Source organism: Miniopterus natalensis, chromosome 9 (assembly GCF_054644295.1).
Source record: "Miniopterus natalensis isolate mMinNat1 chromosome 9, mMinNat1.hap1, whole genome shotgun sequence".
Taxonomy (NCBI): domain Eukaryota; kingdom Metazoa; phylum Chordata; class Mammalia; order Chiroptera; family Miniopteridae; genus Miniopterus; species Miniopterus natalensis.
The window spans coordinates 2,729,420-2,756,654 of NC_142089.1; the positions used below are offsets into that span (position 1 = coordinate 2,729,420).

The following is a 27,235-nucleotide window of genomic DNA, read 5'->3' on the forward strand; positions in this document are numbered from 1 at the left end:
TGAATATCTCATTTTTATTGTCTCTCACACGGTCTCTGTTGTACGTCAAGGGCATGTGTTTGTAATTGGCAATCTTATTAATTAAACTCAGCATTTATTAAATCTTAGCACTAGAAGGGACCCCAGCAGTCACCAGTCCTTGTGAGGAGACAAACCTAGAAAAGGTCACGGGAAAAGCACATGCTGCTCGGAAGTCAGAATGCGGCCACCTGCAGACGGCTGGTGTCACCGGCCTTTCTCTCGGCTTGGGTCATGCGACAGCGAACTCTTTGTTCCCGTGGCCCCTCAAAGTCACCGTGTTCCTGGTGGAAGGCAGGCGGCCCTGCCATCAGGGGTGAGACCTATGCCTGCACTCTGGAGGCCTGCAGTTCGCGGGCCTTTTCCTGGTCTCTTGTCAGGTTGAAACTTCATCTGCGCTGGGCGCCCGGGTGACCGGTGAGGTTTTACATCTGTTTTTAGAAGATAGGGCGAGGGCCAGAGCGTTAGGTTCCCCTTTTCCTCGCTAACGTATCCTTGCTGCCGGCTCGGGCAAGTGTGTCATCGTAACGGTGACGGCCACAGCAACTGACAGGGAAGCGAAAGGAGGTGGAGGTGCCGAGATTAAGTATTCTCGCCGAGGTGCTTAACCAGCTTGGCTCTGTTCCAGGACTGGAGCTTTCTGCAGGCCCAGGAGTCAGTCAGCTCCCGGAGGCACCTGCAGGGGTGGGTGTGACTCCCGGAGGCACCTGCAGGGGTGGGTGTGACTCCCCAGGACTCTCACTCTCGGGGCCTCGTCAGCCCCGCCCAGCGTCCGTGGTTTGTCTCCCCGGCTGCTCTTCTAGGGGATTTTCAGCTTTATCCCCTTAAGGAATTTTTGCTCACAAAGTTCTCCCCAGTGACACATTCTTTGTGGAAATTACCATAATTTTCCATTTCCCTCATGAGTTGGGTTTTTTCCTGTGAGGCGTTCTTAGTCACCAGGCCTGTGGAAAACGTCTCAAAGGTTTTATGGTAAAATAGGACCAAAGGGGCTCTGACTTGGTGGACGTTCCCTTCCTTCCTTCCTGTTATTTCTCAGTTTTAATTTTTTAATACATAATATTTACAAATGGTAAAACAAAAAGACACAGAAAGGATTTACAGTACAGAGTACAAGTCCTCCCCCCACACACACACCCCAGGGCCCCTCCCGGCGTCTCGTTCCTCCCTCCGGAGACCTCTCGTTTCCTTAACCGGGGACTGGGAATTCCAGCTGGGCCTGTGGCTTTGGACAAAGCTCAGCCCAGCTTCCCTCAGGGCAGGGCGGGCGCCAAGTGTCAAGGGGCTGAGCCCGCCGGCCAGAGGCACTTGAAGCTTTCAGAGGCCCGCATCGCATTTAGTGGGAGGGCCCCTCGCACAGAAACATCCTGTGTGTTGGATTCTGGGCACCAGCTAAACCCTCCCGGTGCCAGCTAGGGTGACATTGCCCCATTTTCCATGTCCCGAGGGGCCACAGCTGTGGCACTTCTAACTTGCCCCTTCGGCCTGTCCTCCATACTTAGCGCCCTTCAGAACCTGAGCCTGGGAGGATGGACGGGTCCTGGCGGGGCGGGGCCCGCACGCCTGCCCCGGCTGCCTTGCTCATGGCGGGGGCCAGAGTCTGCGCCCTTCTCGGGGCTGGGCGCTCAGACAGGCCTGCCCAGCTCCCAGAGGCGCCCCCAGCAGGGCACCCCCAGCCTGCCACACGTGGAGATTAGATCCCCGGGTCCTTTCGTGTTTGACTCAAGTGGGCGATTCTTCCCGGGCTCTGCGCCCCCAGCCGCACAGTGGCCAAGGCTGACAGCAGAAGCACAAAAACCTATGGGGACGAAGTCCATGCGCTTCTGTCACCTGGGACCAGGCTGTGGCCCATGGTCACCTGCCGCCCCCTGTGCTTCGTGGTGGAGGGCGCTCGCCTGGGACAGATGACCTCTGTCCCGATCTCATTGCCTGAGTTTCCCCTTTTTATTTAACCGAGTGTCGGTCAGGGACTGTGTTAGGGGGTGATGGCTGATTCCTGTTTTGCCAGTGTTTGTGCGACGCTTCCTGTCACTCACCTTTAATCCGCACCGTCATTGTTTATTCGGAGGTTTTCCTGTTTAATGGGTGAGCAGTCTGGGCTCAGAGAAACTTGCTGGGGCCGCCCAGGGAGCTGGGAGCCAGGAGTCAAGCACAGGTTCTTTGAACCCGAGTCCACTGGTCTGGTCTCCTCTACCCTGTACTCTCCCAGGGAGGCCCCGCTCCTCTGCGGCTCTCATCCCGTCTCTGCCGCTGTCACAGGCCAAGCAGAGCTCCTGCTCCCCCACACTGATCCCTGCCCCCCATCAGTTCTCACCTGGGTGAAAATGAATGACACCACCGCTCCCGGCCTGTTTTCCAGGCAAAGGATTTTAGGGTCATCCTTGGCTCCTTCCTGTCCCCACGGCCCACGCCTGCTGGGTCGCTGGCGATGTCGGCCCTGCCAGAGCTCGCCCTACCTGATGCCTTCCTGCGCCCGCCCCGTGGAGGCCACTCCTCCTCTGCGTCTCTGCTGGTGCCCCCGGGTCCACTCTTGCCCCTCGCGGTCGCCCTCATGCCCTGCCTCCACTCTCCTGGGCGCCCCAGCGCACTCAGGAGAAACTCCAGAGCCTGTCTGGCCTCGGAGCCCTGGCACTGCTGCTGCCAACTTCCCCCCGACACGTGTTTCCTCCTCTAGGGGGCTCTGCCCCTTCGCCAAGGTCAGCGGTCTCTGGGCCTTTGCACCTGCTCGTCCCTGTGTCTGCAGTGGTCCCTGGGCTTATGGTGGCATTACAGGTCCCCTAGGATGGGTGCTCCCTGGCCCTTCTCCTGTACCTTTTCCCTGCCTTTCCCCCAGTTACCGTTTACTTTCAGCGTTGTTTTGTATTGGGGTCAGGAGTCTCCTCCGCCTCTCTCTCCGTCTCCCAGGTACTTTAGTTTTCTTCACAGTCCCATCACATGACATTATGTATTATATCGATTTACTACCTGCCTTCTCCACTTGCTCAAGGCTCTGATTCCGTGTGAGACAGCACAGAAGGCGCCCGCTCGCTGGTCGGGAAGCTCTTCCGTCCTTCCTCTGCCCGCTCCTGACTCCAGGGCCGAGGACCCTCAGGGGGACACAGTCGTGAGGAGCTGTGCCCTGTCGCCACAGGAGTTCTGTTATCGGGGGAGGTTCCTCCTTCATGTACACAGAATTGCTTCTCAAATAAATACAGATGCTCTTGTGATTGATGGAATGAAGTGCATTTTCCACAGGGGCTTCTGTCTCATTTTCTCAGTTACTAAGCACCAAGTACAGTTACCATTTCATAAGGTCCGCAGAATGTTTCGACCTTGAGCTGATGCTACTCGAATCTTGCCAGTGGGAATATACAGACGGTAGCTGTGCCTTTCAGGGTGGGGTACCATCCAGTACAGGATGAAGTCGGAAGCCCCGGCTGGGTAGCTCGGTTGGAGCGTTGTGGGTTCACCAAGGTTGTGGGTTCGATCCCTGGTCCTGGCACATACAAGAATCGATCAGTGATGCACAGATAGGTGGAACAATAAATCAGTGTCTCTCAAATCCATTAAAAAAAGGTTAAGTCAGAGTTTGGGGCTGTTGAGAACGGCCGAGTGAGGTTTGTGTGTTTATCTAGAAGGGAAGTTGATCTTAAAGGTTGGGGAAACCCAAGCTTTGTGGAAAAGCTGTGTTTTGTGGGCAGGGAGGACAGTGCCAGGACGCTGGTCTTGATGTTTGCCTCTGCCACGTGGCGTGCAGCGCTGGAGAGGGGCGGGCTGAGCGGAGGGTGGGGTGGGGTCCTAGGTTTCCTGTTTGCAGGGCCTCCTGCTGTGATCCTCCATCTCCTTGGCTGAGCTGTGTGTGCTGAGCCGTGCAAGAGCCACCTGCGTTTCTAGACAGTCAGGAACTCTGAGCAGCTGGGAGCCAAATGGTGTCCCTCTCCCTGCTTCAGGTTACACAGGAGCCTGGACACGCGATGCTGTGCGACATCCAGGGGCGCAGGGGGCGCAGCATGCTCTGTGGCCCGGGACGGGTACTCGTCTTCCTCAGCGTCTCCTTGGGGTAGACCCCTCGTTCCGGCCTCTGCTCCCCTCTTGGCGGTTTGGAAATGCCTGCCGTGGGTGCTCACTGGGAACCTGGGTGATGAATGTTTCACCTTCGACAAGTGCCTGTTCCACTCAGAAGGAGCGGGCTCTGCGGGCCCACTCGGAGCTCTGGGCGGGCGCCAGTCCTCACCAGGAGCCCCGGCTCTCACCCAGGAGCCCCCTTGGGGTTTGACTGAACAGTGGTTCGATGTAAAGTGCTTCCGGACAGACAGAATTGCTGATTGATTCTCTCCTGGGCCCCACCCTGCACTCTGCCTCGCAGCATGTTAATGGGCCCTGGGATTTTTCCAGGTTGCATTTAGAAGAAATAATGGGTTATGGTTACAACTTAGTAACGAGGTCAAGTCACCAAATGGTTGAGTGCACCCAGGTGCCCAGCACAAAAGGATATTAGAAGTCGTCCGAAAGGGTCTTTAGCCTGAGAAAACGACACCCTGATCTGCGTCTCAGCCTCCTGGTAGGAGCAGCGCTGAGCGCTTCCCACCTGCCGGGACCATGCAGGCCCTTTCCTCCGCCGGTCGCCCGTGTGGGATGTGGGCCACTGGCCCCGTTTTGCCAGAGGAGAGCTGTTTTTTGTTGTTTTTAAGTTTTTATCAGAGTTTTTTAGAGCCAAACTAATGACGAGTGCCGGGGAACGAGCTCTCTAATGCTGAGAGGAGAGGCTTTGCTGGGCTCGCCTGCCAGCCTGGGAGGCGGCGGAGCTGGATTCGGGTCCCCCTGGCCTGGCCTCCAAGGTCCTGCTGTCCCCACAGTGCAGAGTGACCTCTTGGGTCCCGGAATCTCAGAAGCAGCCGTGTGGGACTGGCCACCTGGAGTAACCGTGTTCTCGGTGTTTAGAGGACTGGGCTGTGCCTGGCATGTCTGGCTCCGTGTCACTTGGTGTATTGAAGACACTCTAGATGCCATTTCACTGTTACTGGGGGACCTGGGGTTCGGGTTTTGTTGAACTGAGCAGTGGATTTTATGGCCCAAGGAGAAACCATTTTTGTCAGCATTCTCCTGGGCTCAGCAGATCCTGGTGGGTTCCTGTCACCGTAGACTGTACAAGAGGGAACAGGAGACGGCTGGAGTGTCTTTGCCGTGATCATTCCAGAGCATTTTGCGTGGGTTTGGAGGCGGGACACTGCCTAGTTGTACTCAGCCCTCTGAGGACAGGACCAGCCGGCCGCCGCTCCCCTGCTCTGCACATGGGCCCGGAGAGAAGGGCCGTCTGGGCGCTTTCGCCAGCAGCCCGCTGGTGAGCTGAGGGCTAGCAGCCGCCGGCCTCCCGCACCTGCCGTGCGCGGTCACAGATCCACAGCGACACTGCCAGTGTTTCTGTGGGTGACACCATTTAGGGCTTGGCAAGCCCCCCGCGGGCTGCGCTCCCGCTCCCTCTCCCTGGGGCCGCCCGAGGGACCCGGTCCCTGAGCAGGTGCTCACGGGCTGCCCAGAGGCTCGGCCTTTTCCTTCCCCTCCCCTTCCCCTTGGCTGCTTCCTCCCTCCCTCCCTCCCTCCCTCCCACCCTCCCTCCCTCCCGCCTCTCCCCGTTTTCTCTCCCTTTTCTGTCTTCGGTTTTGTCAGAACAGATGCTCTTAGGAGTATTTCTCTGTTGGAGCAGCCTTGCAGGCTGCCTCGGAGGAATTCAGAGGCCTCTGGTTTTCTCCTACAACACCCACCTTTGGGGAGCGGCCAGTGTGGGCGGGCATCTTTGCATTGGGTGGCCAGCATTACTCATGGCCCATGGCTGCTGTCCTCTCTGTGGGGGCGGGCGGGAGCCCAGAGGTGCTGGCCACCTCTACCCCCTCCCAGGGACCTTCGCCAGCCCTCCTGCAAGGCCTCAGAACATGAGAGTGTTCACGCATGTGCGCGCATACACACACGTGTGCACACACAGTGTGTCCGGCCCAGGAGAGCCGGGCTTGCTGCCCTTCCCTGGAGGCTCTGGGGTAGGGCCTTGGGTCCCGGGCAAGGCCAGTCATCACCTGAACTTTGGGCTGGCAGCCCCCTCCACCTGCTGACCTGGGGTCTTCTCATGTTTGTCTCCCCAGCCAGTCAGGCTGCTTCCTGGAGGGAGGGTCCTGCTTTCAGGAGGCTCCAGCTAGGGGGACAGGAGCAACTCTGCACCTTGGGGGTTCAGTGGGTGCTCCCTGGTTGTTTCTGAGCTGGAAGATACTCACCACCCCCGCCTCATTTTTCGGGTTGGCTCCTGGTGGAGGTGAGGATGCCAGGCCCCTGCCAGGAGGGGAGGGTTTGGACTCTTGCGAAAGCTCATTCGGAAGCCAAGCCGAGGGAGGATTTGGCCGTCGTGGGCCTCCCGGTTCCTCCCTCTCTGCACTTGGGAGGTATCTCACCTGGGGCTCCTGGGGCTCCTGAGGACGTGGAGGGTGGCTGGGACTCGGCTGTACACACCTGTTTGTTCGCGTGGCTTTTTCCACAGCAGAGAGAAGACAGCTTTGGGGCGATGTGGCCCAGCCTCTCCTTGCCGCCTGCCGTTGGTCCCATCGACACCATGCCTGGTGCGCGCCCCCTTCAGGTCCCAAGCCCACTGGGCATCTAACCCGTGGACAGAACATTAGTTTTCCGTGTTCTGCATCATGTCTCTGCTTTAGCTTTTCCCTGCTCAGGACAGAGCAGCCGGAATTCCCTCATGCAGTCCTCAGGTCACACATGGGAGCTTGCTTTTCCCCGGAGTGAAGACCTCGAGGAGGTGTCCTGTGTCAGTGGCAGCCTTTGCGCTGGTGGCTCCGAGCTGCTGCAGCTGGTCTGGCCCAGGAGCCAAGTGTTACTCTTGACTCGGAGGCTGGCTCCTGGCTCTTCCCTGCTCACACTAAGGACCTCTGGCCACAGGCAGTTATGACATTACCGAGAGGTACGAGAGGCTGTGGCTCTGTGAGCTTGTAGGTGGAAACTGGGACCAAAGGACAGTCCTGGGGATGGTGGAGGGAAGGGGAGAGAGGGTGTTGCTGGGTCTCCAGCAGCAACTCTGAACTCGCAGCTTAGAGGCTGGCACCCTGTGGCACGTGGCCTGCCCACCTGCCGGGTGACTCCCCCAGCTCAGCAAATACATAGCCCCACTTTTGAAAACTTTCCAGACATCAGGGAGTGGGTGGACTGGCTTCGCGTTGCTCAGAGCTGATCCGTGCGGGTTAGGCCGTGGGTGAAGGGCGGGGGGCGTGGCTTTCGTTGTGGCTCATCACAGCCAGACCGCCGTACATGGTCACTGCAGCTCCACTCTGACTCACCCCGGGAGGCTGATGTAACGGGAACGGGCAGAGCTCGTGGAGGGCAGCTGGAACCGTGGGGCTGGAAGCCCCAGTGTGGTGCTGTCACCTGTCCAGAAACAGCCTGGGTGGCTCTGAGCAGCCCCACCTCGGAGAAGAGGTCCCAGGAGAGCTGGAAGAGCGGCCGCTGCCCCTTCTCAGTCTCTGGGCCTGGATGGGCCAGTGTGGCCCTGTTACATCTCTGCAGTGTGGTCCCAGGGGTGGGCATGGACTTTAGTTTGAAGTTGATTCTTTCTTGAAAGGGGGACCTGCTCACTTTCCCTAGAAAATGCAGATCTCGAGACCAGCTGGTGTGGAGTCCAGGGAGAAGAGAGCGAGTTTACATACTTATTTAGGCCTGGCTCGTGCGCTGCAGGGTCACTGGGCACCAGGCCATGGAATTTCTCTGAGCTTTTTTACCAGAGACAGCGGTGGGATTTCCAGGCACTCAGTGCAGCCTGTGACAGAGAAACTGCGCCCAAGCCAGGGCTCTTGGGGTCAGGGCCAGGGTTTGTTTTTCTCAGGGACGGCCTAGGGAGGTTTCGGGAGGCAGAGGGCTCCCCAGCTTCATGTCCCTGAGCCCATGAGTGAGAGAGAGACAGAGACATCGGCCCAGAGGGAACCTGCACAGCACCATGTGGGTGCAGCAGGAACGGGGCCCATCCTGAAACCCGGTGATGAGGCGTCTGCCTCCCCAGGTGCACAGTTCGCCTGCGTAACAGATGAGAAAACGTAACAGAATGGAAGGTCTCATCCAGCCAGTGTGTCCCGTGGATGGGTCTGTCCTTTAGTCTGAGATTGTCCTACACCTTTTTTTGTAAAGAATGTTAAGCTGACCCTGTCCCTTTTTGAGCTGACAGTCATCAGCGTTTTGTGTCTGCCTGGTTACTTTTTAATGCTGTTACCTGGCAGGACACAACGGTAGCTGTTTCTTGTTGATCCCTTGATGCTTCTTGGGGTTTAGAACTTTCCTGGCCAGGAAACCCAGGAATTAGGAGTCCCTGTCAGTCTCAGCCTGCAGAGGGTATCGAGTCGTTGGCCCTCCGTGGACTTGTTTAAACTCTCCCCGTCTCCCCACATCTCTCCCTGGAGTTTGGGGTGGAGCATTAAGTGCCGAGTCCTCTCCGAGCTAACACGGGGCCCTTGCCTCTCCCAGCCATGGACTTCCCGCAGCACAGCCAGCATGTCTTGGAGCAGCTGAACCAGCAGCGGCAGCTGGGGCTTCTGTGTGACTGCACTTTCGTGGTGGATGGTGTGGATTTTAAGGCCCACAAAGCAGTGCTGGCGGCCTGCAGTGAGTACTTCAAGATGCTCTTCGTGGACCAGAAGGATGTGGTGCACCTGGACATCAGCAACGCAGCAGGTACCCCACCCCGTCGGGCCCAGGGCCAAGCTTACTGAGGGCCAGGAGCTCTGGCTGGCCCTGTGCCTGCCAAGCCTACTTGGGAGCCCCTGCCCCCCTGGGAGCAGCACCTCTAGGCTGTGGGTGCACCTCCTGGACTGAGTACCCCCAGTTGCCCTGCTCTCTGCAGCATAGGAGGTGGGAGAGGACGGCCTGTCACTTCGTTTTTCACAAACCACTGGGCCCTGCTGCCAAGTGGAGCGACTGGGCAGGCACCGGTGCCAGGCCTTGAGTGAGCCCGTGATGGCTGTGTCCTCGCAGGCCTGGGGCAGGTGCTGGAGTTCATGTACACGGCCAAGCTGAGCCTGAGCTCCGAGAACGTGGACGACGTGCTGGCCGTGGCCAGCTTCCTGCAGATACAGGACATCATCACAGCCTGCCACGCCCTCAAGTCGCTCGCTGAGCCGGCTGCCAGCCCAGGGGAGAGCACAGAGGCCTTGGCCTTGGAAGGTAAGATTCCTTGCCCAGCTGGGCATGGCTCAGCGGTTGAGCATCAGCCTAGGATCCAGGAGATTGAGGTTCAATTCCTGGTCGGGGCGCACGCCCAGGTTGAGGGCTTGGTCCCCAGTTGGGGGCTTGCAGGAGGCATCCGATCAATGACTCTCTCATCATTGATGTTTCTCTCTGTTTCCCTCTCCCTTCCTCTCTCTGAAATCAATAAAGATATTTTTTTTTAAAAAAAGATTCCTGATAGGCTTTCCTGGGCAGATGGCTTTTGGTGGGGGCTCTGCTTCTGCCTCTGGGCCTCAGTTTCCTCTTCTGGCCTTGCCTGTGTTGTGGGGTGCTGGAGAGGGTCAGCCACAGTAAAGTCAGAAAGGCCTCTCGGAGGGGCCCTTTGTCTGCCCCTTCCCCCCACTCATCAGCTTCCCTGGGCAGTGCGGTGGGCCTGGTTCAAGGCCTTTGCACACGGCTCACTCCTGCACACTCCTGTCCCGAGCCCTTCCTCTGTCCCCTCAGCGTCTCAGAACAGCCGACGCCTGGTGTGGGCCAGGTCCCTTGGGGTACACTCTCAGAGAACCCCTCCTCTCCTAAGCGCTGACCTCTGACCAGCATTGGTACTTCATGTGTGAGGCTGGTGTCCCCGGCCGGTCTGTGAGCCCCTGGGAGCAGCAGCCACGGCTGGTATTCCAGGCCCAGAGCAGCTGCCCAGCAAGAAACCTCTATTAATGTCCCCCCCGGGATGGAGGAGCAGCCTCACTGCCCGCCCCACGCGGTGAGCACTTGATGGGAAACGGCAGGTCTGTCCTGTTCCATCTCCAGGAGGGGCCAGGAGAGCCAAAGAGGAGAGGGCTGCTGCCACCACGCTGAGTGCGCTGGACCCTGCTGGAGGCAGCCCACCCAGGGGCTCCGGCAGGGAGCCCAAGGAGGAGCGAGGGGGACAGGCTGAGAGTGCAGCCAGCGGTGAGTGTGACGGCCCAGTGCGGTGAGGGCTTCCTGGGGCGGCTCCTGGCTGGGGAGGTTGGTGGCCCCCTTGAGCTCAGGTTACCTGGAAGGACCCACTGTGGCTCTGGGGTGTCTTTCAGACAGAGCAGAGGCCCACACAGCCTGAGCTTGGATGTGCCGGCCCCAGCCCAGCCCCCAAGCCACACCCTCTCCCAGGGGCCTGGTCCAGGAGAGCCATCGGGGTCTCATTCCGGTCTCCCCACACCAGGTGCGGAGCAGACGGAGAAGGCCGATGCCCCCCGGGAGCCCCCGCCGGTGGAGCCCAAGCCCGACCCCACCAGTGGCATGGCTGCTGCAGAGGCCGAGGCCGCCTTGTCAGAGAGCGCGGAGCAAGGTACCACCTCGCAGCCGGTGCCAGCCTGCACGCACGGTCTCCCTCTCACACGTCCCCCCAGGTCCCTGTCCTCCCACCGACAGCTCATCCCTCTGGGAGCCACCCTCTCACCTCAGCTTTGGGGCCGACGTCTTTTCTCATTCCTGAATCTGGGCGTCAGTGTCTCGCTGTGCAGCTGGCCGTGCCGCCCGCCAGCACACGGTGTCCTGAGGCGGTGCTGGCGCAGTGCCCAGTGCCCACCTCCCAGAGCCCTGCGGCCCAGTGCACCCGGTGCTTGGTGGCTGACAGCCCCCAGGGACCCCGCGCCGAGGCTGCCACCGTCTTCCGGGCAGCAAAAGCCCTGGTCAGCAGACATTACCAGGCTCTGCTAGGTGCCCGCACGGAGAGGGCGCGTGGAGATGAGACAGCCCGGGCCGCATGGGGCCAGGGCCTGGTGGGCTTCCCGGCAGCCGACTCCTCAGTACCCGCCCTCCCGTCTCAGAAATGCAGGTGGAGCCAGCCCGCAAAGGGGAAGGGCCGGGCGAGGACCCCGCGCCCGCTGTGAAGGTGGAGGGGCCGCAGCTGGACAAGGGAGACGCCCCCGAGGAGAGCGAGGAGTCGGCCAGCACGGACTCGGGCCAGGAGCTGGGCGCCGAGGCCCGTGGCCTGCGCCCCGGCACCTACGGCGACCGCACCGAGTCCAAGGCCTACGGCTCCGTCATCCACAAATGCGAGGTGCGGCCACGGCGGCACCGCCCACCCCCCCAGCCCCGCCCCCCGCCCGCACCCCTCACACCCGCTTCGCGCCCGCAGGACTGCGGGAAGGAGTTCACGCACACGGGGAACTTCAAGCGGCACATCCGCATCCACACAGGCGAGAAGCCCTTCTCCTGCCGCGAGTGCAGCAAGGCCTTCTCGGACCCGGCCGCCTGCAAGGCCCACGAGAAGACGCACAGGTGCGCCCGGCCCCGCGCCGCCCGCCCGGCCCGGCCCGCCTGCCGCCGGACCCCAGCGACCCCCTGTCCCTCTGCCCCCAGCCCGCTGAAGCCCTACGGCTGCGAGGAGTGCGGCAAGAGCTACCGGCTCATCAGCCTGCTGAACCTGCACAAGAAGCGGCACTCGGGCGAGGCCCGCTACCGCTGCGAGGACTGCGGCAAGCTCTTCACCACGTCGGGCAACCTCAAGCGGCACCAGCTGGTGCACAGCGGCGAGAAGCCCTACCAGTGCGACTACTGCGGCCGCTCCTTCTCCGACCCCACCTCCAAGATGCGCCACCTGGAGACTCACGACACGGACAAGGAGCACAAGTGTCCCCACTGCGACAAGAAGTTCAACCAGGTGCGGGGCCGCTCCCTGGCCGCGGCCGGCGGGGACCCTGGGCCGAGGGGCCCTGCCCCGGCTCTGAGCACACGGGGGGCAGCGGGCGGCCCAGTGGAACAGGACCCTCCCCCGGGACAGCTCTGCCGGGGAAGGTGGGAAGGCAGGTGAAGTCGGGGTGGGGCTGGGACCAGAAAGAAGTGGGGTGGCTTCCCTCTCACTGCTGGGACCCGGAACATCCCACCGGCCTTGAGCAAAGATGGAGCCACCCACAGCCCCTGGGGGGACCCAGAATCAGCTGTTCCCGGCGGAGGGGCTGCAGAGGGGCCCAGGCCACGTGGTGCGGGGTGGCCCTCTGACCCCTGCCCGGCACAGGTGGGGAACCTGAAGGCCCACCTGAAGATCCACATCGCAGACGGGCCCCTCAAGTGCCGCGAGTGTGGGAAGCAGTTCACCACCTCAGGTAGGCCCGGTGCCCGGCTGCCCACACCCTCCACCCTCGGCCCCCTCCTGGCGCCCACCCAGGCCCTCGGTCCGTCTCCACAGGGAACCTGAAGCGGCACCTGCGGATCCACAGCGGGGAGAAGCCCTACGTGTGCGTCCACTGCCAGCGGCAGTTCGCGGACCCCGGGGCTCTGCAGCGGCACGTCCGCATCCACACGGGTGGGTGAGAGCCCAGCGGGGGCGGGTGGGGAGGGCGCAGGGAGGGAGGGGGAGGCACCAACACCTGCTGCCCCGCCCCCAGGCGAGAAGCCGTGCCAGTGTGTGATGTGTGGCAAAGCCTTCACCCAGGCCAGCTCGCTCATCGCCCACGTGCGCCAGCACACGGGGGAGAAGCCCTATGTCTGCGAGCGCTGCGGCAAGAGGTCCTGCCCCCACGCCCCACCCCATCCCAGCGCGCCCGGGGTGCCAGGGGGTCCCCACACTCTGTACGGGAAGGGATTCAGGAAACAAGCTAGGGCTCAGCTGGGAACGGCTGCCGGCTGCCTGAGCCCTGCTGTAGGTCCCGTGGGCCCTCCAGTCTAGAAGGGGAGGTAGGAGGCCCAGCCCAGCTGGGTGCCAGCCCCTCCTGTGGCCCTGCAGATTCGTCCAGTCCAGCCAGTTGGCCAATCACATTCGCCACCATGACAACATCCGCCCCCACAAGTGCAGCGTGTGCAGCAAGGCCTTCGTGAACGTGGGGGACCTGTCCAAGCACATCATCATTCACACCGGTGCGTGCGCCACCTGTCCCACACCTGCCGGGGGGGGCACCCCAGATGGCAGCCCGGGTGCTGGCAGCTCGGGTGGCTGCCCCAGAGCACTCCCTTCTGGAAAAGACAGGGCTGCTGGGGAAGCTGGAGGCCACTGAGGTCCTCCCCCCTCCCCCAATGGCAGGAGAGAACCTTGCCTCCCCCCCCAGGAGAGAAGCCGTACCTGTGTGACAAGTGTGGTCGCGGCTTCAACCGGGTGGACAACCTCCGTTCCCACGTGAAGACCGTGCACCAGGGCAAGGCGGGCATCAAGATCCTGGAGCCAGAGGAGGGCGGCGAGGTCAGCGTGGTCACTGTTGATGACATGGTCACGCTGGCCACCGAGGCACTGGCAGCCACGGCCGTCACTCAGCTCACAGGTGCGGGCTGTGGGCAGCAGAGGGTGGTCACGGGCAGCTTGCCTCTGGGGTGGCAGTGAAGGGGCAGGTGCCTCTGGCCTTAGGCCCTTCTGATTCTGCCCACAGTGCTACCAGTGGGGGCAGCAGTGACCGCTGACGAGACAGAAGTGCTTAAAGCCGAGATCAGCAAAGCTGTGCAGCAAGTGCAGGAAGAAGGTGAGTGAGAGGGGTGCCCAGGGTGCAAAGGCCGGTGTGCCCCAAGGGTCCTTCCCATCCTGACTGTGGCCCCATCTCCACAGACCCCAACACCCATATCCTCTATGCCTGTGACTCCTGTGGGGACAAGTTCCTAGACGCCAACAGCCTGGCCCAGCACGTGCGGATCCACACAGCACAGGCGCTGGTCATGTTCCAGACAGATGCGGACTTCTACCAGCACTACGGGCCCGGCAGCACGTGGCCGGCCGGGCAGGTGCTGCAGGCCGGGGAGCTGGTCTTCCGCCCTCGGGATGGGGCCGACGGCCAGCCCGCCCTGGCCGAGACGCCCCCCACAGCCCCAGAATGTCCACCGCCTGCTGAGTGAGCAGGCGTCCCTCTTCCTGACTGTTTATTTAAGGATGGGTGGCCCGCTCCCCTAGAGAATAAATTTCATTATTTTCTAATGCTGCCTACAGCTCCCTGTGGGGGTGGGGGATGGGGAGCTGGCCGATGCCACAGAGAGCTGCTCCACCCAGGGGCCAGTTGGCAGGGACCTGCTTCTTGGGAAGGCCAGGCTGTCCCTTCTGCAGAATGGGACTGGGATTGGAGCCCTGGGACCCGTCTGGAAGCAAGCTGGCTGCTTTGCCCGAGCTGGAACGTAGGCAGCACTCGGGGCCAGAGCATGGCTCCATGTGCCCCATCTCCTCAGCCGGTCTTCTCTTCGGGGGCCTCTCACCTGTACACCTTGAGGACCCCACCTCCCCTCTGCCATGGAGCGCCCCCTCTGCCTGGGGGCTGGGAGCTGGGCCAGCAGGGCCTGGCCACTCTGCCCACCAGGATCCAGGCCACCCAGGGAGCCCAGCTCGGGGGCCATTCAGCCAGAGCAGCAAGGCAGGCAGGGAGAACCAGGCTCGAGAGGCCACGGCCCGGTCCTGCTGGCTCTGGGGAGCGGGAGGGCTCTACACTGACTTCCCGGGAACCCTGGCCTGAGGATCGTGGCCGAGCCAGCGCCGTCTTTTGGGAAAACTGACTTGCCCTGAATCACTGGTCTCTCCCACGAGGTGAGGGCCTGGGGGACAGTGAGCAGCTAGGAGCCTGATGGGGAGACGGGAGACGCAGCACTGCCTAGACTCGGAGCAGGAGCAGGAGCAGGGAAGCAGGTGCCGCCTCTGCCCCTTCTCCATAGTGTGTCCCCAGCAGCTGCAACCCCCTACTTGGAGATGGCAGCTTCTTGCACCAAAAGTATAGGTCTGTTTGGAGGAGCCAGGCGGATATTTCAAGAGAGACCACCAGCTCCGCGGCCGTTCCCTCCCTGCCCCGTTCCTCAGCCTGTAGTGCAGCTGCTGGGGAAGCCTGGCCCCGCCCCGGCCTCCTGTCAGGAACACGGCACAGCCTCAGGGCCGGCCTGCGCCACACCCCGAGGAAGGGCAAAGCGCCCTGGCGCCAAAGCTCGCGGGAAGTCCGAGCGTGCAGGGGGCTGGGCCCGCCCGTAGTGCCTTCGGTTCTCCAGGAGCCGACCAGAGCCTTGAGGTGTCACACACACCACAGCACTGAGGACGGTACAAGTGCCGTCTGTGAGGAAGACCCCGAACGAGATCTTTGACCCTTGGAAGGGTATAGTGGCCGAAGGAAATAGGTTCCTACACAGAATGAAAGTGCCAGTGGGATGAGGGCCAGCTATCCCCATAAGCCAAGGACTTACTGGGCCCTCCCGCCGGAGTGACAATCACACCCACACTCGACATGTTTTGTATTTTTTAATAAAGTTTGTAATCCAATGGACACACAAAACAGAACTGCGCTGAGAAAAACAGTTTCATAAATTAATAAGTGTTAGGAAGTCGTGGGGAGAGGTCAAGGTCACGTAGGAAGAGGGCAGCCAGTCTTTTCGTAGTCTGTGTGTGACACTTCAGGTCGCGGGGCAGGGCCCAGCTGTCACGAAGCGCACTTATACAAATGAGTGACAATACAAAGTCTGAGTATGAAAATAAGATTTTCTCTGAAAACACATTTTTGGCACAGATTAAAAAAAATGTATGTCGGGAATTTGATTTTTTAAGTCAGTATTATATATATTTATATATATTATATATATTTATATATACACACATCCCAAGTTCTGCATATCCCACCAAGAGAGAAAATCCTTCGGTCTGCTCGTTTTCAACTGTAAGCTGTACATCCCGGGTGAGTCACGTGGTGGTGGCAAGAGAGTTGAGAGAGGTGACAGCAATGAGCAAGGGGAAGGGAGTGGGCAGGGACAAAACAACCCGATGAAATGTTCCTTGACCCCAAGGTTTCAGCAGCAGTTTGAAGTCCTGCGTTGAGTCTGTGACGTGGTCACGTACACCAAGACATCGAGTGCCACAGCCTGTCTTCACTATGCAAAAGTCCAAGTCACTAATTTAGTGCAAAGGCAGTTCTAATTTCTTGTTTCTTAAAAACAAAAAAAAAAAATTAATTCCACTGCCCTGTTCCTTATCTCCAAAAAGAGAGAAACCCAGCCCCAAGGTGTCTGTGAGTCCATCGGTTGGTGGTCTGTCCTTGGGCTAATATCTTGTAAACATACAGAGTAGCAGCACCACTGCCCAGAGGGTCTGTCCACAGGAGCCTGAGCGGCGGGCAGGCGGGAGGGCGCTGCTGGCCGTCCGGCAGTGGAGTCTGTCCCCTTCGGCAGCGTCTTCCTCCACTTGGCTGGGTTGTCCTGTGTTTTTTGCTGCAGAGCCTCAGGAAAATACACCGAGTGGTGACCGACCAGGGGCTCACACAGAGGCAATGACAATCATGAGGTGGGGAGAAATGTTGGAGATGCTGGCAAGAAGGTCAGGGGCCAGGCGGGACAGGTGACTCTCAGAGAACTCGCAGGGTGGGAAGATCTGCAGCACGAAGGCGGGCTGGAGAGGGGGACAGAGAGATAAGTGGGACCCCTACCTCACGTCACCCACCCACTGCCACTCCTTTAAACATCTCCACCTAGAGGCCAACATGGAGCGCGCGCCAGGTGGGTCAGCTTCCTGACCAGCTAAGGTGTCCAGGCTCTGTCCGCCAGAAGCAAGCTGGGGGCCAGGGCACTAACATGAGCTACTTCTGTGGCCCTCTTCCCTGTCATTAAGCTAAAGAAAAACTGTCTAAGCTGTCCCGGGATGGTCTCCGCGATGGGCAGTGGTGGCCCCACCCGTGTACTCTGTCCTTTACCCAGAATGCCCACTGCCCACCTCATCTGAGAAACTCCCGAGCGACTCTAGCTGGCACGAGCGGCCCACCCACCCAGTCAGTCAGACTGCGTGATGGGCCCGGCCCAGCCCGCCTGCGCGCAGAGGGAGCACAGGGCATGGGGCTCACCTGATTAGAGCCTGGGTTAGGAACATTGATGATTCCGGCCGCCTGCTTGGCCTGCAGATAGGTGATGAAGGCAGCCTTGAGGGACTCAGTCTGGCTCACGACATCCTCTTGGTCACGGCCACAGGGCAGAGCCAGCAGCAGACAGTACTCTGACTCCACCTGGGACAGAGAAGGCTGTCAGTGATCAGGGCCTCCTCACAAAACACACAGCCAGGGGATTTGGCTCCCGTGTCCACAAAAGCCCCCACCTCTGAAGGGACCTTAAAGTCCACCTCAATTTGTTATATGGGAAAAAAAAAAAAAAGCCACTTTATGTCGAGGCATTTTACACCCCCAGAGGACACAACATGCCCACCATCATCCACTCAAAGAACACCATTGCTGCACCCACGATAGGCCAGGCAGACTGGTCCACCCACACCTTATATCCCTGTGGTAGGGCAGTTGTTCACCTGGGCCCTGTCTTACCGTCATTTTTCGGGCAACCGTTTCCAGCTGTGAGGCCTCCAGCCGCATCCTCTGGGCAATCCTCAGGGGGGGGCCTCCTTCAGAGAGGGGCAGAGACCGATGGGCCAGGACGTTGTTGCCAGAGACAAAGTGGAGCTGCACAGCAGCTGTGTCATTCTTGAGGGCCAGGAGGCCCTGCCACACGATAGGGTACTTCTGTGCATGGGGAAACACAGGAAGTGAGCTCATGGCTGGACATGGCCCTAGGCAGCAGCTTGCTGGGCTAAGTGGGGATCTTAGGACATTTTAATACAACACAAAGCTTGGAGGGGAGGAGTGGGGGACCCCTCCCAGGCTTACCTTCAGAAGCTGGACCATATCCACAGGCCTCTGGGAAGTCAAGTGTGGAGAAGAATCTTGTTTGGGGGAAGGCTGGGCTTCAGTGTGCAGCAGAGCCAGTCCTGGAGGGGTGCTAGGGCCTGAGGTTGTGGGGACAAACAATGGCTGCTTAGGGGCAGCCTGAGCAGGGAGAGGGCCCGGAAGGTCAGGCTTCATGGAGACAGACACAGGGGAGGAGTAGATCTGGCTTGTTTCTGCCTGGGTCCTCTGAACCTGGACATGAGGCTCAGCTGGTCTGTTTGCAGGTATGGTTGGGAGGCGAGGCTGCTCTATGCCTGTCTGGGTCCCCTTCGCCTCCTGGGAGACCTGAGGCATTTTGCTGCTTGGTGGCTGCTGGCTAAGCTGTGAGGGCTGGCAGGGCTGCATGGGCTGGGCAGACTGTGTGGACTGCACAGGCTGCTGAGCAGGCTGTGTGGACTGCAAGGGCTCACCTTCAGGAGGGGGACCCTGGAGTTGGGAGGGAAGAGAAAGGGACAAGGTAAGAGTCTTATGCGCAACACCCAGCCCCCAACCTACCGACCCCTGCGCCCCAGGCAGGGTCAGCTGTGGGCATCTCCTCTCAGCTAGGCCCACAGAAGGGGCTTTAACCAGTCAGTGATGCTCTCGGGGTCTCAGGATTGAAGGCTCTGGTAAGAGGCGGTAACGTTCCCTCCCTCCCCACCCACACAGGCAGAAGACTCCACTCCACCCGTCCCCAGAAAGAGCTCCTCCCTTGTGTCCCTACGCTCTGTGCTGTGATCTGATCCCTTCATCCTGACATTTATAAAGTTTCTCTTTAAACCCACTAAGAGTGACGTACTTGAGGGACCACACTGGCACCTCACTGCACCAGAAGGCTGACTTGCAGTGCTCTTACCTGAGTGGGGGCCTTGGTCCGGGAAGGCAGGCCGATGGAGGCGGTGGCAGGAAACTGAGTGTGCGTGAGCTGAGCTGGGCCGTGGTAGGTGCGGATGTCCCCGTATCTGTACTCCTGAAACAGCTCCCCGCCACTGGAGTGTACGATCTGCACCCCATGGGTCACCACCACAGGTGGACTCAGAGGCAGCCCCTGGAGCTGGTTGCTGGGGGTGACTGTGAGGATTCGGGCCTCGCTGTGAGGCGCAGGGGCTGCTTTGGCATCTGTCTTGGGAGCTTCTTTCCCTGGCTGCTGAGGGGCCTTGCTGGCTGGTGGCACCTTCACTACACCATCTGCCACCCGGGGCTGCTCGCTGACTGCTGTCACATGGGGATGCACCATGATCCTCACGTCTCGGGGCACAGTGTATGGGTGCAGTCGGTACTCAGACTGCATGACCAGCACTTCTGACTGCACGGGGGCTGCGGCTCGAGCAACTGGGAGGTGATAATGCACTTCCTCCTCGGGAGGGTGCTGGGAGGCCAGTGTGGACACACCAGCTGTGGCTGGCTGTGGGGTGCCCGCCCGCTGTGGGGCCCTGACCTCTATCTGCTGGGGCTGCAGGGGCGCCCGCGGAGAGTGCAGCGTCTCTGGGCGGATGCTGTAGGTGATGCTGGGCAGTGTGGGCGTGTTCATTCTCACTTCCCCCTGGGACAGATGGCTGAGGGACACAGTCTGGGTGATGCTGTGGGGAGGCATGATGACAGACTGCTCTGGGTGTATGCTGGAGATGAACTGAGGCACGGGGATGCCTGCCGCCAGCATGACCGTGGCATTGGTGGGGAGCGCGGTGGACGTGGTGCTGCTGGGGTGGCAGGCCCTCGGGAATGGAGATGGAGCAGGCCCACTGGGTCGTGGGGAATGCGCATCTGGCTTTGTGGCTGCCAAATGGGAGACAGTTCGATCTGTTGGGGTGCTGGGCCCTGAGGTGATGTGGTTTGCTTCTGCAGGCAGTTTGCTGGGCAGAGTGGGAGGGTGGTGAGGAGTGAGAGTAGACCCCAGGTTAGCTGGCTGAAGAACCTTGGTCTCTATTTTGAGGGTGACGGGGTCAGCAAGCTTTTTATTAGTGGTAACTATGCTTGGGGTGAGAACCAATTGATTGTGAACCAGCACTGGGGGGGTGTTTATGCCCTGGGTGAGAACCTTCACGGTGCCACCCTGGGTGACAGGTGTGGACACTGAGAGGTGAATGGGCTCAGGCTTCTCCAAGGATGGACGATCAGCTTTAACAGATGAAATCACCGGAGATGCATTGTATGTCTGGGCAGTGAGCACCAGAGTAGAGTGGGTGGCCACATTTGCATAGCCAGGAGGAGCCTGAGGGCCTTTGGGCTGTGGCTGTGACGGTGGGACAGCATCAGGTTTGACCTGGGATTTTGACACCGACTGCTGGAATTCAATGTCCATGGCGCTCGCGGGGGGGATCTGGCTAATCTTGGCGCTGATCCGCTGTGGGCCTTCAGTCTTCTGCCCCGAATAGCTCAGGAGCACAACCCCTTCGGAAGTGTTCACACGCAGCCCTGCTCCAGAGCCTGAGTCCGCCGGACGTTCATCAATCACAGACATAGACCCCGGGTGGAACCGACTGTTTTCGTTAGTGCTCGGTCTCTGCTTGCATTTTGCTGGTGGAGCAATCATGGCACCTGTCACAGTCACTGCACCTGCTGTTGTGGCCGTCACACCACCAGATGCAGCCGTCGCTGCACCTGCTGTGACTGTCACTGCACCTGCTGGAGTGCTCGTTGTGCCCGCTGGAGAGCTCACCGCACCCGTGGCAGCATTCACCGTGCCCACAGTGGCATTCACAGGAGTGGTGAGAACGTTCACCGGCCCCGTCAGAACATTCACCGGCCCCTTGAGGACGTTGACAGGGCCAGCAGGAGTGTTCACCAAACCCTTCAGTGTCGTCACTGAACCCTTCACGGGGCCCTTCAGGGCGTTCACTGGGCCAGTCAACGCATTCACTGGGACCAAGGACACATTCACCAGGCCGGTCAGGGCACTCACCAGGCCAGTAAGGGTTTGAGGAGCTGGTTTTGCCAGAGTTATCTTTTGCGAATTCTCCAAATCAATGCTGACAGGCATCCGGCTAATAACAGAAGTGATTTTGGGAGCAATGACTGGAGCCACCTTTTCTTTGTCGGTGGCTACTGGAACCTCTGCGGCCTGTGTGTCGGAAGCATTCGTTACTGAAGCTGCTGGTTTTTCTTCTAAAAGAGGCTTTTTAGATTCAACTGGAGGAGGTGGAGCCTCATGCAGACAAGGGGCAGCACTGACAGGCTCTGCAATGGAAGCCGTGACACTTGTGGAAGTGACGCCTGTGGCTGATACATATTTGGGGTCCATGAGAATCTTTCTCAGCGTACTGGAGCTGGTGTCAATGTCAGAGGCTTTTGTATCTGGGGGAAGAGCTGGAGATGGGGTGGACTGAGCCCGAGGTTCTTCCTGCCTTGTGATCCACTCTGTCACCTTAGTAGGGGGACTCTGGTGCGGGATGCCCATGGAGGTCATAGGGGGTGGGAGCTTGGCTGCAGTTACAGAAGGAATTGTGGGGGTGGGTATGCTTGAATCACTGGGAGGGGTCACTGGGTCACTTTCAATGATGGAATGCACCTTGAATCTGGCTTGGGGCTCACTGTCCACTAGTGCTGGCTGGGAGGAAGGAAGGGGGTCTGGGAGCGCAGTCATTTTGGTTGGAGTCTTTTCTTCAACGCTGCTTTCTTGGGACAAATTTTCCCCAGGAGTTTCGCCTGGGTCAGAAGCACATGTCTCTGGAGGAGTGGCCTGAGGCTTTTCACTCTGCTCTTCTTCCTGTGGAGTTTCTGAGGGCTGTGCCGTTGTCCCGTCATCTGTGGCAGGACAACTGCTTTGAACCTGGTTGGGTTCTGAGACACGGGCCTCTGCAGTAGCCCCTGTTGCCGAAGCCCCCGTTTTCTTGTTTGTATTCCGTTTGCGGCGTGACCGAGTTTTCTGGCGTCCTTTGTCCTTCCGGGGGACCGGGAGAGTGACTTCAGCTTCTTTTGGTCCCTTGGCTTCAGGCACTGGCTGAGAGGTTCCGCTGCTGTTTCCTCCAGCCTCCTTGGTATCAGTTGGGCCTGCTGGGGGGTCAGGGGCACTGACTGGTGGCCCAGAAGATTCTGTAGTAGCCTCAGTCTCCAAGATGCCAGACACAGCCTCATCAGTCTCAGGCTCCATTCCCTCCTCAGGAGTCTGCAGCTCTTGTGAATGGGGCTGCAGGTCTGTCTGAGATTCTGCAGGGTAAGGTGGAGGTGCTGGGAAGTTTTCTGGCTCCCCAGAAATGTCATTGATGATGGAGCCGATGGCCGCAGCCAGTTCTGTTTCACTGGCTTGGGGTGCAGGCTTGTCCTTGTCCTGTGTGGAGAGGCCCTCTGGTGCACCTGTGGCTGCCGCCTTGAAAGCCGTGGGGGCGGAGGTTTCAGTGAGCTTCTCGATGTTCTCCACAGCCTGCTCCAGCTCCATCTGCTTGGCTAACTGATTTGCTTCTGGGGACGGCTTAGAGGCAGACAGATCTTCCTTCTCCGGCTCCTTGTCTGGACCAGCTGAATCACTGCTCACCTGGGATGAAAGACCCTCCTTCGGGGGACCCCCACTCTTCTCGGGGGAGACTGCAACAACCCCAGCTTCCTTCTCCACAGCGAGCCCTGAAGGGCCCACAGCCACAGTGGGACTGCCACTGGCATCCACAGCTTTCAGATGCGCAGATTTGTCCACCGCTGACCTCGAGTTTCGAGATCTCCCTCTCTTAGCCTTGGAGTTTTTTTCAGGGGCTGTCTTTTTCTCTACTACTTCAACTCGGGGGGTTTCAGGTGGATTTTTGTCTGTGCCAATTTCTTTTTTGTCACGTTTCTGTTCACTTCCTGCTGCTTCTTTATCAGGCTTAGATTTTGTGTTATTTTCTTTCACATTTACTTGGAGACTCACCTCAGTGGTGGCCTCAGGACGTTCAGCATCAACTTTAGGTTCATTTTTCCCCCTTTTCCCTTGTGGGCCACCAGCAGCTACTGCCTTTTGGGACCGCGGGGATCTCCATCCCTCCGCTGGCTTAAGTGTTTCAACTGGCTCTTTCGCCTCAGTCTCATCATCTTCTTCGGCCCGACGGCGTGTTTTTGGGGGCCTTCCCCTCCGGGGGGTAGTAGGCACTGCCACGGCCTCCTGATGCTCCCGCTCCAGTCTCTTTCTGGTGACTCTTGGTTGCTCAACAGGCTCCTTGACTGGAGAGCGGCTTTCATGGTCACCCATGGTTGCATAGACACTCCTTACATTCCGGCGCCGTGTCCGGCTGATGGGCAAGCTTGGCTCGGGGTGCTCGGTGTCTGTGGCTGAGTTTTTAGAGGCAGTCCTCGTGATCTTCTCGGCCTCCATCTTCAACTCTAGGAGCTTCTGGGCTTCTCCCCGAGGAGAATGGGACCGCTTTAGTTTTTCCCGGTCTATCCTCTCGCTCTTCCTTGTGACGGGCTTCTCCACGCTTGCAGCGGCTGCCTGGACGGGGGTCTTAGAACGTTTACTTTTGTTTGGCCTTTTATCTTTAGTAGCAACTGGAGGACCAACCTCTACATCTTCAGAGGCTTGAGGCTGCACCTCAGGAACAACTTCAGCTTTCTGATCTGCAGTGGGCTCAACACTAGCAGCTGAGTCTGGCTTTTCCACTTTGGGCTCATCAGCGTCCTTAGGCTTCTGTGTCAGTTCTGAAAGTGGCTGGGTCTTGTCAGGCTCTGGGTCTCCACTGGTCTCCACGTGGGAAAACGAGGCCCCAGGAGTTGGAGGCTTGGCATCCAGATAAGGCAGTTGGTCAACTGATGAACTTTCTCCGACAGCGGAAGGAGTCCCGGCAGCACCCTTCTCTGCGTCCACTCCTGGGGGCAAGTCTGTCTGTTCAGGCTGTTCCACAGCAACAGGAGGCAGTTCCAATGCAGGCTTTGCTTCTTCTGGGATGGAGGCTGGCTCCATGGTCTTCTCTGCTGTCACTGAAGGCAGCTCTCCTGTTTTATCACCAGCTGTCTTCTCCAGTGATGACGATGCTGGTTCTGGAGTTACAACGGTGACACAAGGAGGCCCAATCGAAGATGGGGTTTTCAGCTCTGACTCTTTGTTCTCAGAAGCAGATTCTGGGGTCCTGGGATGATCCTCTGTATCTTCCTGTCTCTCTTTGGGTTTTTGGTCTTTTTCTTTCTCTTTCTGTTGCATTCGTGTGAGTTCCATAAATCTGCTATGGAAAAGAACTACTGGTTCTTGAATTGAATCAGTTGTGCTGTTCACTCCATCAGATGTCTGCCTCCCATACAACCTACCGGAAATGAAGTCAGACTCCTCGTCTTTTCTCTCGAGGTGCTGCAAGCGCTTGGAGTCTTGTTCAAAGATTGAGCTGTGTAAAAAGCGAGAAGCAAATAACTCCTGCCTTTCCTGGTCTTCTTCTTTATGATCATCTTTTTTATCACCCATTTTTCCTTCCGAATCAGTCCGAATCTTCTTCTTTTTCATGTACCAGGACGGAATAGGTCTTGGAGCAGAGTCAACCTTTTCTTTATCTTTGTTGTTTCGAAAGTTGGCAAATCGAGAGTCCCAATCAAGAAAAGACCAGTTTTCTTCTCGAGATGAGGAGAGGGATTTAGCTCTTTCCAGCAAAGCCTTGGTGTCCGGGGTGATGGTCTTATCCAGTGCAAAAGAATAAAACCTGTTCCTTTCTAAACAACTGGAGAGTCTGTCATCTCGCTCACGAAGTTTGTCTTCTCTGTCCCTCAATAAAAAAGATAACCGAGAACTTTCATACAATGCAGAGGCTCTGGGGGAGTGGGACTTGTGTTCACCGTCCTCATCAGAATCAGAAGGCACCTCACCAGGCTCCAAGTCGCGCACAGACCTCTTTCGAAGGCTGTCTCTCTTAACGGTGCTGTTTGGGAAACTCACATCGCATCTGCTAGCGTCTTGCTTCATTTGAGGGTCCCACCGATTTAGCTCATCTTCAGAATTCCAGACAGACAGCTTTATTTTGGCCATGTCTGCCATCTGCTCTCTCTTGCTGGAATCGTAAGGGTTGAATTTTAAGGATTCTTCTCTGACTGTTATATGAGAATAAGGGAGGCCCTTGTCATCGACTTTAGGAGACCCTTTCACTGACATTAGCCTAGGAGAGCCCACAGGGTCGTCTTCCTCATGGAGGGAACCATGTCGGACGCCGGGAGAGCAGCCAGCCCTTTCGGAATCTTCGCTGACGTGGCGTGAACTTCTGTAATTCCTCTCTCTCTTGGTGCAGACATCAAAATCAATGTGATCCACCCTTTTCTTTTTGCTGGGAGGAGAGTCATCAGTGACATCTTGAGGGGGCTTACCTACCTCGTGAACGAGACTACGTCTTTCATAGTCGTCTACATCTTTTTTAGGGCTGCCAAACTTCTCAGACTTGGCTATTTCCATCTCCATCTGCTGTTTCCTGCGACTCTGCTCCATTTGTTTTCGGTAACTCTGCGTGTAATCGATATCGATGCCAATTTTTTCTTCAGTATTTACTGAATGTGGCTTCTCTTGGCCGGTTTTACATTCCAGTGCTTCATCACGAAGACTGCAGTAGTGCTTTCTAATGTCTTCCCGCTCTGGTCCTTCATCATCTACTAGCTGCAGCTGTTTGAGCTGTGGCTTTGAGGGAGTTAGTTTTTTTGACTGCGTTTCTTGATTTTCCACAGATTCACCTACTGGTTCTGCCAGCCTTGCTTGTAGGTCTGAGATGGGCCTTGAGCCAGTCCCAACAGAAGTACTGACAAGCTCCTGACAGTCTTTGGGGCTGGGAACAGCATTAAGTCTGTCTAGTTTGATCTTTTTAGAGTCTCGTTTAAGAACTTCTTTCCTCACAGGCTTTTTCTCAGGCTCTCCTTCCCTCAGCAGAATGCCATCCCGAGATGGTATGTCAGGCTGCTTTTTTAAAACCACCCGAGCATCCTCCATCTCTGGACTACTTTTCTTGACTTCTGACTTCTGCCTTTCTGCTTTCAAATTGGAATCTGCAAAACGCCTTTTCCTTGCTTCCAGCCTCTCCAGGTCCACGGCGCTCACGCCGTCAGCAGGCTGCTCGGGTTTTGGGTGCTTCCTGGGTTTCAGCCTGGCTTCCTTATCTGACACTTCTATGTGGCTGGAAAGTGCCTTTTCCTTTGGTGCTTTCGTTCTGACAGACTCCAGTTTAGACAAGTCTGATTTTGCAGTCTCCACGTGAGAGACCTGAAGTTTCTGATCTAGGGCAGAAGACTTAACAGTGTCATTATCAAGCTTCGCTTTCAGCTTTTCCAAAGGAGTGTGGTCAACCACCTTCCCCTCCTTTTCTTTCACTCGAGTCAAAACCACACAAGGCATGAGTTCTAAGCGGTTTTTTGCTACTCCTTCTTTGTCAGCTTTCTCTCTGCCCAGTTTATTAGAAGTCCTGGATTGTTCGGGGCTCTGTCCTCTGCCGTTCTCTTGGTCTGTCTCAGAAGACTGAGAACTAGGAGAGTGAACTTTTCCTTTCCGCTTCTGCTTGTCGGTTTTGTCTTTTTCCACTTTCTCCTTCCTTACTAAGCGTCTCTCCCTTTCCACTCTCTCAGGATCAAAAGTTCGTTCTTTATCTGTCTTTTCATTTTTTGTATAGCGTTCCAAACGCGATTTGTCAAGCTTCTCATACCTTGGCGGGGAGAGTGAGCTGCAGCTTCCGCTGCGGTCTGAGGACCGGCTGTAAACCCTCCTCTCAGAGTCGCTCGCTAACCTCTCCGACTGTGAGGGAGACGTCCCGGGACTCTGCGGACGTCGCAAGTGCACCGGGCTCTGACTTCGTTCGATTGGCCTCCTCTCATGGTCTCTGTCCCGGTCAGAGTCAAATCTTTCCCGTTCTCTCTCTCTCTCCCGTTGCCTGTAACTGTATTCCCGAATGTCTTGTTCATAAGGATCACTTCTATAATCCCTGTATTCCCGAGGATCATCATAGTATCGAGACTCGTAATAGTCTCCTTGGTAAGTTTCCCATTCTGAATAAAATTCTCTCCCTCGAGCTGCATAGTCCCGTCTGGAATCCTCAGCGTATGTGCCTGGAGTACGAACAGTCTCATAATACGTGCGATCTTGGCTATAGTCATAAGATCCCCTTCGTTCCTCTCTGCCAAAAAAAACACACAAAAATATACTAGTTCTTTTGTTTCTTCATCATTTATACATCAAATCATACATATAAGATTATAAAGTCCTTCAAAAATCTTTGCCATTCTTTAGTCATTAGTTAGACCTGTATTGTCCAATACTGTAGGCACTAGCCACGTGTGGCTACTGAGAACCTGAAATCTGGCTAGCCTGAATTCACATGTGAGTGTAAAATACACACTGGATTTGGTAGATTTAGTTTTTTAAAAAAGAAGATACTTCAATAATTTTTTTCAGATTGTCAGGTAGAGCAATTGCCTTCATTCATGCACCGACTATTCAGTGAGATGACATCCTTCCACTCTATGGGGAAAAAAGACCCTTAAATTCTACTTAAGCACCTTCCCTCTCTGTATTACTTTTACTGACTTCT

General features: G+C 57.7%; 2 protein-coding genes across 2 annotated transcripts in view; one reads left to right on the plus strand and one right to left on the minus strand.

Annotated features, from left to right (window-relative positions):
- Positions 1-6,406: 6,406 nt before the first annotated feature.
- Positions 6,407-14,481, plus strand: ZBTB17 (zinc finger and BTB domain containing 17). Its single transcript, XM_087820083.1, has 15 exons — positions 6,407-6,952; positions 8,500-8,706; positions 9,007-9,195; positions 10,006-10,146; positions 10,397-10,522; positions 11,004-11,236; positions 11,315-11,457; positions 11,539-11,839; positions 12,194-12,281; positions 12,365-12,481; positions 12,564-12,684; positions 12,902-13,032; positions 13,221-13,430; positions 13,536-13,625; positions 13,709-14,481. Exons 1-15 carry the CDS (start codon positions 6,937-6,939, stop codon positions 13,990-13,992), a joined length of 2,397 nt encoding a protein of 798 aa, XP_087676209.1. The 5' UTR covers positions 6,407-6,936; the 3' UTR covers positions 13,993-14,481.
- An 870-nt stretch (positions 14,482-15,351) lies between these two features.
- Positions 15,352-27,235, minus strand: part of SPEN (spen family transcriptional repressor) — a 71,089-nt gene continuing 59,205 nt past the window's right edge. Inside the window, exons 11-15 of the mRNA XM_087820082.1 lie at positions 18,652-26,821; positions 17,757-18,242; positions 17,418-17,612; positions 16,950-17,108; positions 15,352-16,501 (exon numbers count right to left, since the gene is read on the minus strand). Of these exons, the coding sequence (XP_087676208.1) occupies positions 16,370-16,501; positions 16,950-17,108; positions 17,418-17,612; positions 17,757-18,242; positions 18,652-26,821 (9,142 nt within the window). The 3' untranslated portion in view covers positions 15,352-16,369. The remainder of the gene's footprint in view (positions 16,502-16,949; positions 17,109-17,417; positions 17,613-17,756; positions 18,243-18,651; positions 26,822-27,235) is intronic.